The following is a 16,316-nucleotide window of genomic DNA, read 5'->3' on the forward strand; positions in this document are numbered from 1 at the left end:
GGGTCTGGCAGACTGGCGACATGAGCTGCTAGCCACGGTCCCCCCACTCCTCTCCCCTGTCCTCATTCCAACCTGTTAACTGTCACCTCCTGCAAGAAGGCCGCCCTGACCACATCTTAAGTAGCCTGCCCCTTCTCCACCTCCCCATCTCTTTCATTTTTTTGTCCCTTCCAGACCACCCCAGCTCTCCCCTTGACCCTCAGGCTGTCCTCAGTCCTCCCAGACTGCCCCCGCATCTTGCCCACAGCCCCTCTCCCCACCCCCCAATGGCACACATCAGACTGGCTTGTCCATCTCATGTTTTATTGTAAAAATGTTAAAATAAATTACATTTGACATCATTGCCAGTATGTACATACAGTGTGTGTGATTCCAGGACAGCCAGCAACACCCCAGCCAAGTGGGGTCAGGAAAACTAAGACGAGCACGTTAAAACATTTCACAGAAAAACAGAAGGCCGCTCCTTCCCACCCTGATGCTGGGCCATCATACCCCTGGGTTATAGGCTAAGTGGGGATGGGTGGGGGTCTGGCCCTCTTTGGCCCTGCAGTATTGGGGAGGGGGTTGAGAGGCAGAGAGGGTGTCTGGGTGGCACCTCCTGCCCAGCATCTGGTCGCCTGCGACCAATGCCCCTCCCCAACTCTGACACCATGACCTTGGCTGAGGTCACCGAGAAAGGCCCAACTGGGTTGGGGGATAGGAGAGTGAACACCGGACATCCCGATCCTTGGGGCCCCACTCTTGCACCTTTTCTCCCCTCTGGCTCTGAAGCCAATGAGATTAAAAAAATCAGCAATTCATTTAAAAAATAACAAAACAAAACATGCAGGGCAGAGTGGGCTGGCCCAAGGGTGCACCTCACGAAGAACCCAAGAACTCTGCCAGCCCCTCACCAGAAACAGTCCGTCTGCAGTTTCACATTATATTTTTCTCCTCCCATTGCAAATCCTTTCTTTCTTACACAGACAGACAGACAGACAGACAGACACAGACACACACACACACACCAAACAGCAGCTGGAGGGAGGAGGTTGATTCACATATTTGGACATTCCCCACTTGTGAGCCAAGAGTGATCTGGGGAGCGGTGAGGTCACGGGACGGAAGGGTGGAGGCAGGATGAGCCGGAGCTGAGCCCACTCCTGCAGCTCCCCGGCTGCCAGCTCCAGGAGCCCCAGCCTCTCTTTCTGCCACCACTTCCCGGGAGGCAGAAGCCCGCGCCTGCCATTGCTTGGCCAAAGGGTGTCTGGGACAGGGAACCGGACTCTGGGCTGGGCTCCATCCCAGTAAGTCCACAGAAGGGCTGGGATGCTGGGCCACACTTGGGACTTACTCTGGGTCCCCCGTAACAGGAGTGTTTCAGCACCTGCCCGTTAGCTCCCCGTCCCCAGATGGCCTCCTCCCTACTGAGGTCTGCAGTAGGGGCGACAGCCAGGCAGACGAGGCGGGACTGGGGGACGGTTAAACATGTGCCCCAGGCGGGGCCCCACTACTGCTGAGGTGCTGAAGTGCCCAGACCCCAACCCCACCAGGGTCTTACACCACCCTCACCCTCTCTCTGAAATGCCTGGCTCAGCGCTGGGCGCACAGGAACCTGTTAATACTGGTGAAATCAAACGGCCGAGGCCCCCGACCTAAGAGAACCGTGAGACAGTCGTAACCGAATGACTGGGCATCGACCCACGCAGGCGCAGGCCTCCCCGGGATCGGTCCCACCAGCCCACATGTCCGTGAACCACCAGATCCCCCAACCGTGCTCAGGACAGACGCCTCCCGCTGCCAGGGTGCCCGTCCCGCTGATGAACAGAGGGCCCTGTCCTGGGTGCGCCATGTCTGACCAGTAGCATCTAGCTGCAGGGGATGAAGGTGAGGAAGGCCCCTGGCCCCCTACTCCCAGTTCCAGGGCCACCCCCCACCAGGGGCCAGGGGCCCAGCCACAGTAGGACACCCCAGGTTGAGGAGAAGAGAAGCCATGGAAGGTGGGGCGGGGAGCCGGCCCCGCCTCACGTGCCTTTGGGGCAGTTTGCCTTGTTGTACTCGTTCATAAGCTGTTCGTAAGGCACGGAGAGCTCGGACTCGGTGCTGGTGAAGGTGGACTCATCCGACGAGGGGAACTCGCCCAGGTTCAGGGGCACCTCGGCCGCGGCCCCCTCCTGGGGCCTCTCCTCCCCAGCCAGGTTGTCCTCCAGGGAGGACTTGGAGGTGTCCTCGTCCGAGAGGCCGGCCTCCTCGCTCACGAAGGTGATGTTGACATTCTGGAAGATGAGCGGGTGGTAGTCCTGGGTGTCCCACGGCTCGCCCTCCTCGCTAATGCGGTCCAGCTGGTTAATGAACACCTCAGAGGCGGGGGAGCCCTCCTCGGGGGGCCCCGCCCCGGCCTCCTCGCCGGGGGGCCGAGACATGTGGCCTTTGCTCCTCAGCGTCTGGGACACCTCTTCCAAGCTGGGCACCCGGTTCTTGGAGTAGACCACCAAGGGGGTCAGGGAGGTGGGCAGGGCTGTCAGCCCACCCCCCTGGGGCCCCAGGCTCGGCCCTGGGACCCGCTCCCCACCCCCGCCCGTCTTCATTGCCTTCTTCCCGATCTGCTTGATGAGATCGTTGTAAGACTCCTCCTTTTTCGACAGAAAACTGAAGATGTTGACGTCCTTGGACGCCGCACCCCCTGCCACCTGCAGGGCCTTCCTGGAGTGTGGGGAGCTCTCGAAGGACTCCTTCCGGCGCCGCCGCCGCTTCTTAATGGCCTTGTGCACCTCCACAAACATGCTCACCTTCCAGTTGACAAACAGGGAGAGCCAGGCCAGCCCCAGGTAGATCCAGAGCTCCACGAAGTAGCGGTACAGGGCGTGGTAGTTGGCGCTGGGGTTCACACCTGAGGATGGGTCAGGAAGCCCAGAGGGTCAGAAAAGGGCCAGCAGGGACCCAGAAACGCGCAAAGGCCAAAAGCCATGTCACCTGAAAGTGGACACAGCGCGAGAACACGGAACACCGATGCAGATGCACCAAGAAAGAAAGGAGGCCTGTGCTAGAAGCCGGACACCCCAGCGTCCTGAGAACCCTGGCCTGGTCACTCATGTGCCTGTCCCAGACCCCAGCCTGAGCTCCCTCAACTATCAAAAGTCAGGAGAGTGGCTCCCTGGGGTGTGGGAGCTTCAAGGGGGAGGGGCTCTGGGGAGGCTGGTGATGGAGCCAGCACTCAGGTCAGGAACTAAGCCATGAATGTTGGCCTTTCAATGATTCACCGACACTGACACTTGGCTGCTTTGTGTACTTTTTGGGTGTACGTGTTACAGTTCAGTTAAAACCTGGATAGAAATTAAGTGACAGGGCAGCTGGCATCCTCCTGCTGGGGATGGACTCACTAATTTAATACAAGTGAGGCTGAGAGTTGGGCCTGGGATGTCCAAGAGCACTGGTCCTGTCAGGAAATATCCTGGACAGCCTTGATTCTCCTTCTGGTGACGTCTGGCCTGCCTCCTGACTTCCTGTATCTACCCTCCTCCTACTGGTTCCTCCTATGGCCTGGAGGGCTCTGCCCTCTCCACACCCCCACTTCTGTGGCCAGGCTCCAGACACCTGCTCCAGGGAGCCCTCCCAGGTCACCCTGCACAGCTCTGGTCACTCCCCTACCCTCCAGGATCATGGAGATTTCACTTTACACTTCCAGGCATGTTGATCCATATTATTACGTATCCTGTGTCCCCCTTCCTGCCCTGAGACTGGGAGAAACTTGGAAAAGGAACTGGAGGAAGGGGGCCACTTCCAGAGTGGGGCTCCCTTAGAGCAAGGACTATAAACCCCTCGTCAGACTGGAGGGGGTCTGAAGGCAGGGGCTGTCTCCCTTGCAGCCAGTAGGTGCTGTCAATCTTGCTCAGGACTCCGGCCATAAGCAGGTTGTGATGACAACCAGGGCGCACTCATATAGCCGGGCCCTACCCACTGCACTCATGAATAGCAACTCATTTGATTGTCCAAAACCCTGTGAGGTACGCACCATTACTTTTTTTTTTAAACCAATTTTACAGATGGGGAAACTGAGGCAGTGGTTTGGTGTCTTGCTGGAGCTGAGAAAGTATGATTAAACACCCTTCTGTGCTTCCCTGATACGAAGGCTCCTCCTTAGCCTGCTCTGGGCCCCAACAGCTAGACAATGGCAGGGTTGTGCCTCCGTCTAAATTTATCTCCCAAGACAGCAGGCTCAGATCTGCCAGGGTCAGTGGAGTGTTCAGGCCTCTCTTTCCTGCTTCTCCCACCCACTCAGCCGCCCCCTCCCAGCATTCCGAGTCTCCCCTTACAATGGGGGCAGGAGGGTAGTGACCTGGCCCTGGCCCTAGGAAGGGGGAGGGGAGAGATCGGAGGTCCTGGAGCAGAGGTGGAGGTCAGCTGGGCAGGGCAGCAGGCACTGAGGCAGCAGCCACTGGGTCAGTGCAGCCAAACGGGGTGTCAGGAAGATTAAGAACCCAGATGCTGTGCAGGCCACAGGCACAAGGACATGAGTGGCTGGAGCCGACAGACAAAGGGGCCAAAGAATCTTATCGCCCGCCTGGATTAAGGAGGGGGTCCGGGCCCGAGGGAGCAGGGCAGCTTGGGGCAAGGCCTCTCTGGTCTTTAAGCTGCCAGTGGCAAGAGCAAAGTTTCTGGCCTCTGAGCCAAGCATCCAGCACAGCCCCTTCAGCGCCTGGGAGTGATGGGAGGAGGCAGCTGTGACGTGGACCGTGCAGGCAGAAGGCTCTACCCCCAGCTCCCGGTGCACCTAAGCACCTAAGCTCAGGAGACGGGGGAGAAGAGAGGAAGAGACCAGACACCAAACACGAACAGAGAAGAAGGAGGCAAAGGCCACGTTCCAAGAAAGAGAAATAGAAAACGTCTGCAATTATTCTGTGCCTTGGTTTCCTCTTGCAACTGGCAGGATCCCACTGGGTGGAGGCCCAGGACACTGGACGCCTACCAGGGCCCCCAGTTAAGGTCAGCTGAATTGAAATTGGAGGAGAAGCAGAGAAAGACAGGGTGGGGAGGCAGAGGCAAGGGGCAGGACTCACCGGCCACGAAGTCGCCGAAGCCGATGGTGGAGATGGTGATGAAGGAGTAGTAGAGGCCCTCGATGTAGTTCCACTCCTCCGTCACCATGAACACGAAGGGTGGGATCACCAGGTGGACCAGCACGCCCCACAGGATGAAGATGGCCGTGCATGTGATCTGCGCCTTGCGCTGAGGGGGAAGGGTAGGGAGACCAAGTCAGACGGCGGTGGAGACCGGGGGGAACCCAGCAGAGCACCCAGAGGGCCGAGGAGGCAGCCAGAGGTGAGGCCGGCTGGGCGCCAGGCCTGGGAGGCTCACTGCCCAGGGGAGAGAGGTGATGCTCCCAGCCTCACCCAGGAGGGCAGCGGGCTCTGAAACCGCTCCCTTGCCATCTGTGCTGACACTTCTGTCCAATTCTTGGACCCTTCCCACGCCCCGCATCACCTGCCAGGATCCCCACCCCCCATCTCTGCCCAGGACCTAGGGTTGGGGACATACCAGGCTCACGCCTCTCTTGGTGAGGAACTGGCCCAGCCTCTTGGCACGTCCCCCGAAGAACTTGCCCAGGGCACTGATCCATGTCAGACAGAGCGGCACCCCAAAGAGACCATAGAAGACACAGAAGAGGCGCCCGGCGGGGGTCTTGGGGGCCACGTTGCCATAGCCTGAGGAAAAAGAAGACAGTGAGGCCAACAGAGCCACAGCGGGGGTGATGGACCCAGACTCGGAGTGGCACCTGCCTCCACCACCCCCCACCCCCGCCACACACCCAGCCTGAGGAAAGCCCATTCCCTAAGATCAATTGACACTGATTAATATCAATGTTTCAGAAATGAAATTTCCCTTGACCATGCTATGATCATGATCATTTATAGCAGTTATGATGGTATGGGCTATGTCTCCTCCATCAGACTGGGAGCTCCCGGAAGGTGGACTAAGCCTCCACCATTAGCAAGTCCTCCACGAGTCCGTATGGCACCCTTGCGCAAGTTACAAAGCACAAGTTAGTAGTTCCTCTGGGTAGACACCCCAGAAGCACCGTGGTAGACGGTCTCCAAAGATGGCGATTCTTAATTCCGTCCCTTCTTATGCTCGCATCAAGCTGGCCTCTAATTCCCCTCCCTCTGAATCTGGGCTTTAGTGACCTGTTCATGGAATGTGGCAGAAGTGACCCTGAGTCAGTTAAGTCCTTATCAGAAGCCTTGTTGCTTCTCCCCTTGATCTCCTGAAATGTTCACTTTGAGGAGTCTCCCTCTTGAAACCCAGCTGCCATACTGTGAGATGCCCAATCATCCCCAGCTAAGCTCCCCAGCAACAGCCAGCATCAACTACCAAACATGGGATAGAAGAAGCCATCTTGGACTTCCAGCCAACTGGGCTTTTGGATGACCACGGCCCCAGCCACTCCAACTACCACTGCATCAGAGACCTCAAGCAAGAACCAACCAGCCAAACCCCGTCAACTCACAGAATGGCCAACAATAATAATAAGTTGTGTTTTAAGCCACTAACTTCTGAGGTGGTTGGTTATGCAGTCATAGATGACCAGAACAGACACGCAGACTGGTGAATAAGCACGGGGTGCATTTGTGCAGTGAGCAACCTGCTCGACCTCTGGCTTTCAAGCTGTGTCATTTCTACTCCAAGAGCCCAGGTCAGGACTTCTAGAAAACAGTCTCCTAAGCATGGCCAGTCACCAAGGACTTACTAAATCTCCAGGGACGTGTCAAAAGGACAGAGTGCAACTGGCCTGATTTTAACCTTGACAAGGCCACGTGACCAGAGCTGGACTCTTACAGGATTCTGGGGAGCTCGGACGTGGAAGTAGGTATCCTGAAGGTCCCAGAAGACTTACCGATGGTGGTAATGACCGTGGCTGCAAAAATCATTGCGTTGGGCCAGTTCCAGTTGTTGAAGGTCTGGTTCCCTGTGATGGCCACGCCCTGTCCTGCAGCATCAGATACTATCTAAAAAGAGAGACACAATGACGGTCAGAGAAGAGGTCAGCACTTTATGAACCCCCTTATAAGCATTCTTATTTAATCATCACAATAACAAAGTGACAGTTACTGTCTCCAATTTGTAGGTGGTGAAACATTTTATAGAGGATCAGAGAGGTTAAGTGATTTGCCCGAGGTCACACAGCTGGTAAGAATATGAACCCCGGCAATCCGGCTCCAAAGTGCCTTCTCTCACTGAGCCAGTGCTTCTCAAACTTACTAGAATCACCTGGAGGACTTCTTAAGTACAGCCTGCTGGGCCCCACCTCCAGAGGTTGATTCAGTAGGTCTGGGAGGGAGTCAGAGAATGTGCATTTCTAACAAGGTTCCAGGTGATGCAGATGTTGTGGTCCCGGGACCACAGTTTGAGAACCGCAGCAGACTCTTCTGCCTCTGAAAGAAGGCAGATGTGATGCAGACAAGCAGGAGGACCTCCGGAAAAGCATTCTACTGCAGGGTTGGCCTGGGAGGGACCGCCTCCCACACCCGACATGCCTTTCACCCTCACTGTCAGGACACCTGCTAAGGTCAGCTCGGTAAGCTCTTGGGTCTGTCCTCCGATGGCAGACACATCAGCTGGCCTCCTTTCTCCCATGCCTGGGGCTCTGTCCTCTCCCCACTACAAGCTCCCCCTTCCCTCCCTTCTCTGGATCCCTTTCTCTCTGCCCTGGGCTGAGCAACTTCAAGGTTTGGGCCAGGACAGGTCATCAGAAGGTGGTGTGTACTTTTCAGGGTGACTCGAATTCATGCTATCAGTCCCCACGGAGCTCCCGGCAGCTGTGGGTGGCAGCAGGTGGGAGGTCACCTGGGCAAGTGCACTGGGAGGCCCCCAGAGAGGCCTTCCTTATCTGTTCCAGGAACACGGACAGCTGCCAAACCTGCTCACCGACCAGGCCCTGCCTGTGCCCCATCCTTCAGTGCTACCTCCCTTCACCCACACCCACCACTGGCAGGACCGGGACCTCAGAAGGCGGCTCCCGAGGAGGGGCCAGGATCCACTCTCAATTTGGGGTCCTGCCCCTGCCCCCTAGGAGAGCCCCAGGATGGACCACCTCAGAAACTAGAAACTCAGCCAAATTCCCTCTAAAAATCAAGCCTAAGACTGAGAAAAGACAGAGAAGTGAAGGATGGAAGCAGGAGGGAGATGGAAAAACCGGAGTTCTCCCTGCGGCACGACTGAAGTTTGGTGAGAAAAGAGGGAAGGGTGGGTTGTCCTGAAGGAATGTGCAGTTTGCAGCGGCAGGCCTGTGTAAACGGATCTGCAGACTTTGTAAGGAATTTTCCATGATGACGTGCTCATCTGACAGGCCGTCAAACCACAGGGCTCACCGCCCTGCCTCCCCCTGCTATTTCCTGAGCATCTCTCTGCAAAGTGGGAAGTGGGGACGGCTGCCTTCACCTGCCCTCAAGAGAGCGGCCGCCAAGCCGGCCAGGCCACTTCCACGCAAAAGCACCAGGACGTTCAGATACGAAGAGGCCAACAGGTCTATCCTGTTGGAGGTCCACCCAAAAGGTTTTCTAAACCATGAAATCCACGTCCGAAACAGGAGAATGAAAAGTCCCAGGGCCCTGGATGTTAATGTTAAACAGATGGCAGGGAAAGCAGAACTGCTCAGCTCCCTTTGGCCACAGCCTTTGTTATCTCAGATATCCATCTTCGGGGGTGGGGGGGATGGGGGGGTTAGTGCAGCATTGTCAGGAAGCGCAGCCCAAGACGGATGACAACTGACCAGGAAATCATGGGACTGGGGCACCACCCCTGGTCATCCCCATGGAATCCCGGAGGAACAGGAAAGATGTCAGAAGACAAGTTGCCCCCTGCCACCCTACCCCCGCCTTCTCCTACGAACGAAAAGGGTGGATTCTAGAAACTCAAACCTGAACTCTTGCTGACTCTTCTTTGGAGACAGCAGAACACTTGGCATATTCGAAGAGGAAGCGGTGGGCACTGGAAGCTACTAGCACAGGTTCACCAGAGCACGTCATGCTCAGCTAAGTGCATCTCCCACTCCAGAGAGGCTGCAAAGCCTTGAAGTTCAGTGGAATGCAGTCAGTCTGGATAGCAGCAAGGCAACTGAACAGATGGGCTTAAAGATATTCACGTGGACAAGACAGAGAAATGTAGGGAGGAACCAGGGTTAATCCGGGTCCACGTAAAGGCAGATAAACAACCCCAAGAAGTACTGATCTTTATCCGCTGGGCCTGAGGTCTCCATTATCATGCCAAAGGCCAGGCCTCTTCTTCAATCTTTTAATTTACAACACAGTAAGGACAAAGATGGCTGCCCAGTTTAATCTGCAAAGGATGCAAACCTGTGACAAGGCTGGGATGGGAAGACAGCTAACACACTGCAACGGCAGTTTGGGACTCAAAATCATCTGGACTGGAAAAATGGGCCCAAACTAACAAGATATGGCTGTCTTTTAAATTTTTCATGTCTTACACTTTGGGTTAGAAGGCACTGACCCATACAGGGTTGAAGGGGAAAGTCCCTGGGCTTCAGCTGACCACAAACCAACAAACACTGGCGTGGCTGCCAAAAGAAAAGTAAATACAATCTCAGGCAGTGTCAATACCTTATCTCTTCAGGGCTGGGAGGCAACGAGCCCATTGTCCTCTGCAGGTCAGGCCACACGGGGGGCACTCTGTTCCATTCTTGGGTGTCGGACTTCATGATATATTAATCAGTGGGCCAAGGTCCCAGAGGGAACGGGGGTGGCTTTTATGGATAACGAGCTACCTCAGAATGGACTGCCCTTGGCAGTCATCCATTTCCGATAATGGAAGGTGTTTAGACCCAGGGAGACCAGCACACATCAGCGATGGTGAAGGTGTGACTGGAACAGGGGTTCTCAACTGGGGTGGTAGCACCCTCTGGAAGTGTTTGGAAATGCTGCCTGAGTATGTGCCTTGTATGTGCCAGGCACTGTTCCGGGCACCGGGGAGAGAGCAGTGAAGGGACGAAATCCCTGTCCTCCCACACATCTACTCTAGTGGATGCTGGGGGTGCTCCTGACATGAGGCGAGCAGGGACCAGAGAGGTGACATGCCCTGCCACCCACAGGACAGCCCCACATGCCTCGTCCACGCTGCCCCCACTGAGATAACACTGGATGGATTGCCAAAGGTGATCTGCGACTTGGGAATCGCTTAGTCAGTGCTAAGGAGACATCAAACGTAAGAGCTGGCAAAACAGGGTAACCGAAGAGGGCATTACGGTTGGGAGCTTTGCAGTAGAAAAGCTGGCTTCCTGCTCTTCACCCCACCAATGGTGTGTCCTTTGGGGCACAGCCCTCAGACCCAGCCTCTAGCCCTGGGTTATCAGGGAGCCACAGCCCCATGCGCTGTCCCCCTGACCTCCATTATCTCTCCATGGTCACCCAGAGGGGGGGCAGGCAAAGGGGACATTCTGAAGGGCCCTAAGCCCCCCAGGGCCAGAAGCACCACTCACCCTTACAACAGGCCAGTGGCGGTAGTTATGTCCACTGGTCAGGTCAGGAGACTGTGGCTGAGAGGTTAACTGGCAGAAGTGGGCCAGGTTCTAGACTGTCTCTTGCAAGTCAGCCCGGCTCCCCACCCCTCTCCCTTCGCTGCTCTCCCTGTCCCTGGACGCCCCCAGCACCCCTGTTGTTGCCTTCTCTCTGCCCACGGGTCCCAAGCAGCTGGCCTGGGAATCAGCTTGGCTCCATCCCAGTGCTGGGGAGACAGGCAGGATTTTAGTGCTGCTGTGCGTCAGATGCCTCTTGCTGGGGCTTTTCTATATATTCCCTAACGGGCTCTTCCTGCGATTCTGCCAGGCATCACGTGACAGATGAGGAAAGCTAGGCTCGGGGAGCAGAGGTCCGGATGTGAACTTGGGCCGCCTGCTCCCTGCTCCCACCCCGCGCTGCTGTGGCTTCAGTCGGAACACCTCACTGGTGACGGTCAGGGTCAGGGTCAGGGTCCCGCCGGCCGATGGAGAGGTCCCCCAGAACAGAGGGGCTTGACCCAGGACTGAGACCGTCCCCGGGTGAGGGGGAGCCATCGGACACAGCATCCCGTCCCCCGGGGTTAGGGAAACAGCTTTCTCAGGAGGAGACGGCCCCTGTTCACTCACAGGATTCTTTAACTTGGCTTCCAAATTCACACAAGACAACATCTTCGTTTTCCACATACGCCTAGAGAGCAATGGGAGAGGGGGATCCCGCACAGAGCCCAGGCCCGGCTCTGGCTTGAGGCTGGAATAGAGCTCTCCTCCCCGCCTGTCACCCTCATAATAAAGCGGCTGTGATTTACTGAGAGGTTACTATGCACCAAACGTGCTGAGCACTTTATGTGCCTTCAGCTCATCTTTAAGGAGGAAAGAATCCTGCTGGGAAGACACCATAATCTTTTCCATTTTGCAAACAAGGATTTAAGGCCGAGAAGTTAAGAAAGTAGCCTAAGGTCGGGATGCTAAAAGCAAGGAAGCCAGGAGTAGAACCTGCCCCATCCGGGTCCTGGCCGCTGGTACCCCACCCCTGTCCCACACAGGCCACAGGAAGGAGGCCAGTGCATACCTCCACCCCTTCGCACCACCAGGAAAAACAGTGCCCTAAAACCAGCCCATCCACTCGGACCTGAGCCCTCCGGGAGGAGACATTTCCGCCCCTGCCTGTGGCTTCAGGCAACATGCTGCCCCAGACACCACCCTCCCAGAATCTCGCTGTCCATGCGATCTGGGTTCCCCACGGCGCCTCATCTCCCAGGGATCCGGGGTTTCCTGTGCAGAGGCAGTGCCAGGCCTCCCCATCCTGGAGATTCATTCTGCAGAGTTGCAGGGAGGGCACATCCCGTACCTGGTGCCCACCTGCAGACACGGGCAGCGGGGCTGAGGTCGGGCCTTTGCCTTCATCAGGCCAGTGGGGGAAACAAGTCCAGGTGGCAGCCTGCCTATGGACAGCAGCTAGGGGCACCCACAGGGCCACCGCCCTCCCTGCCTCCAGCTCCCACGGCAGACCTCACGCTCAGGTCACAGGGCCCCTTCCTGCCATGTAGGATCAGCCCCAAGGATGCCCTGGATGCCAGCCTCCACTGGATCCGCACTGCGTCAAGGTACACAAGCGGATGTCCCTCAGCATCCTTGGCTGCATCCATCCCTAATTCATTCCGCCTCCGCTCACTTGGTCCCTCTGGCCTGGAAGGGGAATGAGACCAATGTCATGTGTGCACGGTGCTTGGCGGAGTAGGAAGAACCTTTAATGTCCCTCTCACCTGGCCCTCCCAGCCACCTTGGGAGGTGGGCAGGGCATGGTTGATTACTCATTTCATAGATGATAGTTCCTATTTGAATAGTAGCTGATATTTGAGCACCTATTTTATGACAGGCACCAATCACAGCACTTTAAATCACTCAGCTTGTTGAGTCTTTACAACCTTGTAATGTAGGTACTCTCACCTCCATTTACAGCTGAGGAAAATGAGGCACAGAGGCTAACTAAGTAACTTGCTAGGCAGTGGTAGAGCCGGAGTGTGAACCCAGGCAGTCTGGCTCTTGACTCCTGTGCCGTCCACAGCTGGGGAGAGGGGACAGGGAGTGCAGGGTGGGCTTCTCAGCTACAGAAGTGAAGCTGGGTCTCTAGAACACAACCAGGCAAACGCAAGGGAAACATCCATGGGAATGCAGAGACCACCCCCCAGAAGGTAAGCTCCATGAGGGCAGGACTTTTATCTGCGGTATCGCCAGAGCCGAGGACATTGCCTGGCACATAGTAGGTGCTCAACAAACATTTGTTAAAGAAGTGAGTAAACGAACTTGAATGAATGAGGATATCTTCTCTGACCTCGACTGACTCACCCTCTCATGTCCTTCAACACCTTCCTAGCATTATTCTGCAGGTGGATTTAATAAATTCATCAGCAACAAGGGGCAGGGCTTTATCCAGCAAGAGGGCGGGAAGCACAGTCAGACCCCAGTAAGAGTGTGGCTGGCGGGGTCAGGGGGTGAATGCAGGGCTGCTGGAACCAACAGCATCCAACTGGTGTCAGGGGTGGAGGGAAGGGTGTGGTCAGCAGGCTGCAGGAACAGAGGGCAGGGGGCTGAAGGTCCTGGGGGTCGGGGGCTGGGAAGGGGCGAGGTGAGGGAGGCAAACAAAAGCCCCCTCGTCCAAGAGGGCAGAGCGGGTGGCAGTGGGGCTGGGAGAGTCCCTGGGGTGACTGGAGGGACCGTCCTTCCTGCAGGAAGGGGAGGCCTGCCCCCTCCGGAAACTCTCCTAGGGGGCTGTGGACGTGTGGAGAGCAGGGAAAGGAATATAAAGGGGAGCGACAGGCCTCTCTCTCGAACCAGACCTGGCCCTCTCCTGGGAGCTCATGGAAATGTGGGGCTGACCTGGGTGTGACTTGGGCAGGGGGGGCGGTCCTCTCTCAATTGCTGGCACCAAGTCTCTGGGTAAATAACAGCCTATCAGCCTTAATTTCTCCATCTGCCAAAAAGAGCACCGACCCCAAACACATGAAAAGCACCTAGGACACTGGAAGCACCGAATGAACGCACCTGCAGTCAGTGTCATGAGGAAACCAGACCCAGTGGTGACTTGACACCCCGGGGGGAAGACCGCTTGTCCCCAAAGGTAAATCAAAGGTCGAGGGGTTTACTTCTCTGCACCTGCAGGACAGGCCTGGGTGAGAACAGGGACACCGAGGCTCAGCAGGTAGGTGCTCCTGGGCCCCCGGACAGCTAGTCGGGGGACCCGAGGGTCGGGGTGTGCGTTAAGGCTCCCCCTGAGGTGGCAGAGGCACACCCAGGATGTGCCACCCCATCCGTCAGAAGGCCCATCTCTCCGGACCTCTGCCCGCCAGAGGCTCCCAGCCACCCTGGCCGGTTTCCCGCACAGCCAAGCAAGGCAGGCCGGCTGCGGAGGGAGCAGGGCCACACGTGGGTCCTCACGCTGTGCTCTCCAGGTGAGGCCGAGGCCAGGCGTGGTGGCTTCTCTGAACCCCAGTCCTGAAGCCCCCGCCAAACTGCACCCAGCTTCACAAGGCAGCCAAATGCCCATCTGCCCCCTGCTCTCCGGGCTGGGCTCTTCCTGTGTGTCCACGTCTGTCTGTACGTCCATCTGTTATCTAACAAAGAACCTCCTCAGGGTAGGGGGCCAAGGGAGTTGGGGGCGCTTCTGAACAGAACAGACAGAAGTGGAGATAAGTAAACCTAACACAGGCACCTTTCAGGCAAATATATTTTGAGTTTGGGCTTGTTCAGAATAATGTTTTTGACATTCTTTAACACCACGAACTGATGAACAGATAAAGGGGGCAGGGGAAGACCCCAGATCCCATGTACTGGGGCTCCCTGCCGCAGTGTAAGGAGGGGGAGTGGGCAGAGCTCATTTGTCCAGCTGTTTGGCCAGCCCTCCCTCTGACCGTCTTTCGGGGACTCTTGGCAGACCCAAAGTACCTTGGCAAGAAGGTGAGCACCTGTTACCTCTCTTATTCCCAAGACGAATTAGAGGACTGAAGACTATTATCTAAGCCCTCAATTATCTCCACTCCTCTCACTCTCCCGCTCTCACGCTGACTCAGCTTCTCAAACCTTCCTAAAGTGGGGGTGGGGGAGGGGCATGGGAATTGTTTCCAGATGCTACACTGAGGCTCAGAGACCTTGGGTACCACCCAGTCCTGAGGCAGCGGCTCTCATTCCCAGCTGCCCAATGGAACCACCTGGGAGTTTAAATACATACAGTGCCTGGGCCTCACTCGCAGCTACTCTGTGCAGTGGACCTGGGCGCCGAGTGGCTAACAAGCTCCACAGGTGATTCATCCCCTCACCGCTGCCTAAGTCGGGGTGATGGGTGTGGGTGCCGGGCTCAGCCTTCCAGCTCCCCGTCCAGGAGGGCGGATGCGCGGGCAGGGAGAAGGCATCCTCGGTATTCCCCTCGCCCTCTCCCTGCAGCCCAGGTGACCAGGTGTGGCTCGGAGGGCAGACCCAGTTTATGAGCATGGCACTGGCAAGGGCCCAATGGTGCCACCCTGACACCTATACCAGCTGCAGGCCCGGCTCACCTGGGCCCTGTCTCTCCCAGGCGGGGAGCAGGTGTCTGCGGGTCAGGTGCAGGGACCTGCGGGCAAGGCCGCACCTCATCTCAGTTACGACCAGACCTGGGCTCTTGTAATGTGGACTTTGCAGACTTCTGTTTTGCTGATCTGCGTTTTCAGTTTTGTTCCGATGCCTACCCGGATATTTATAATGTTTTTAGCTGAACGAAGGAAAGACAAATTGTTGGAGGCTTGGTCGGTACACTAGGAAGTCAATGTACAGCTAGGAAGACCCCGGTTCGGCTCAGGTTGCTTACTGAGACTCTCCAGGAACCCTTGACTTCTGCCAACATGACTTCTCTGTAAAATGAGGAGGTTGGCCTATGACTACGGGGGTTCCCCTGTCTGGGGACAATTCACATTTTCCTCTGCCTAGAACCACGACTTCAGGGCCCAGTTCAGCACCTCCCAAGCTCCAGGAAAATCCACAGCACATTCGAGAAAATACATTTTCATTCTCAGGACTCGGCTCACTGGCCACCAGCTCCAGCTCTTCCTGAGCCCCCGGCAAGCCGGGCTGCCCGAGTCAGAAGCGAGCCTTATTCCTCATTCCCTCCCAGATCCCACTGCAGGATGAGGAAGGCACCTCACTTCGCCTTGGTCCCTAAAGTAACTTGCCTGGTGCTGGCCAGGCTGCCCTCCCTCAGCCCAGGGAGGAAGCAGCCAGCCAGAGGACGCACCTGGTGTACAAAATACAATCCCCCCCAACCCCAGAAACCCACACACCCTCATCAGGCAAGGTGGAAAGTGGTATCCCACCCTCACCCTCAACGCACGCTTGAGGGGTCGCTACAGTACTGCTTCTTAACTTGGTTGCATGTGGAGATCACCCAGGGGGAGCCTGGGGAAATACTGATGCCTGGGTCCTACCCGCAGCGATTCAGACAGAAATGGCCTGGGGTGTGGACTGGGAACTAGGATGCTTAAAAGCTGCCCCAGGTGACTCTAATATTATGTACAGCCGATTTCAAAACCACTGCCCCAGACCCGAACTACCCTCACTCCTTGTTAGGGGGAAGGCCTAGTCCAGCCCCGCCCCAGGGGTCAGCACAGCGGCCATGGATGGATGACCGTCCTTCCGCCCACCCTTGGGCTTCCCCTCCTGGGCCATCTCTCAGCAGCCTTTGCAGAGCTCAGAGCTGCTGCGAGGTCTCACGCTCACGGGGAAAGCCCGTGCCAGAGGTGAGCGCGTTTTCAGCAGAAACCTCTGGGTTTCCGACTTTCTCAGGCCCGGGAGCCCTGCCTGCACT

The 16,316-nt window shown here is 56.7% G+C and overlaps 1 protein-coding gene across 2 annotated transcripts in view; it reads right to left on the bottom strand.

The window, feature by feature from the left end:
* Positions 1 to 293: 293 nt before the first annotated feature.
* The window catches only part of KCNK5 (potassium two pore domain channel subfamily K member 5), a 40,119-nt gene continuing 24,096 nt past the window's right edge, over positions 294 to 16,316 (bottom strand). For both annotated transcript variants that reach the window (XM_068558475.1, XM_068558474.1), the window contains 4 exons: positions 6,872 to 6,983; positions 5,515 to 5,681; positions 5,037 to 5,205; positions 294 to 2,869 (listed from right to left, as the gene is read on the bottom strand). In XM_068558475.1, coding sequence (XP_068414576.1) covers positions 2,004 to 2,869; positions 5,037 to 5,205; positions 5,515 to 5,681; positions 6,872 to 6,983 — 1,314 coding nt within the window. In that variant the 3' untranslated portion in view covers positions 294 to 2,003. The remainder of the gene's footprint in view (positions 2,870 to 5,036; positions 5,206 to 5,514; positions 5,682 to 6,871; positions 6,984 to 16,316) is intronic.

The sequence above is a fragment of the Eschrichtius robustus genome, chromosome 12 (genome assembly GCF_028021215.1).
Source record: "Eschrichtius robustus isolate mEscRob2 chromosome 12, mEscRob2.pri, whole genome shotgun sequence".
NCBI classification, from domain to species: Eukaryota; Metazoa; Chordata; class Mammalia; order Artiodactyla; family Eschrichtiidae; genus Eschrichtius; species Eschrichtius robustus.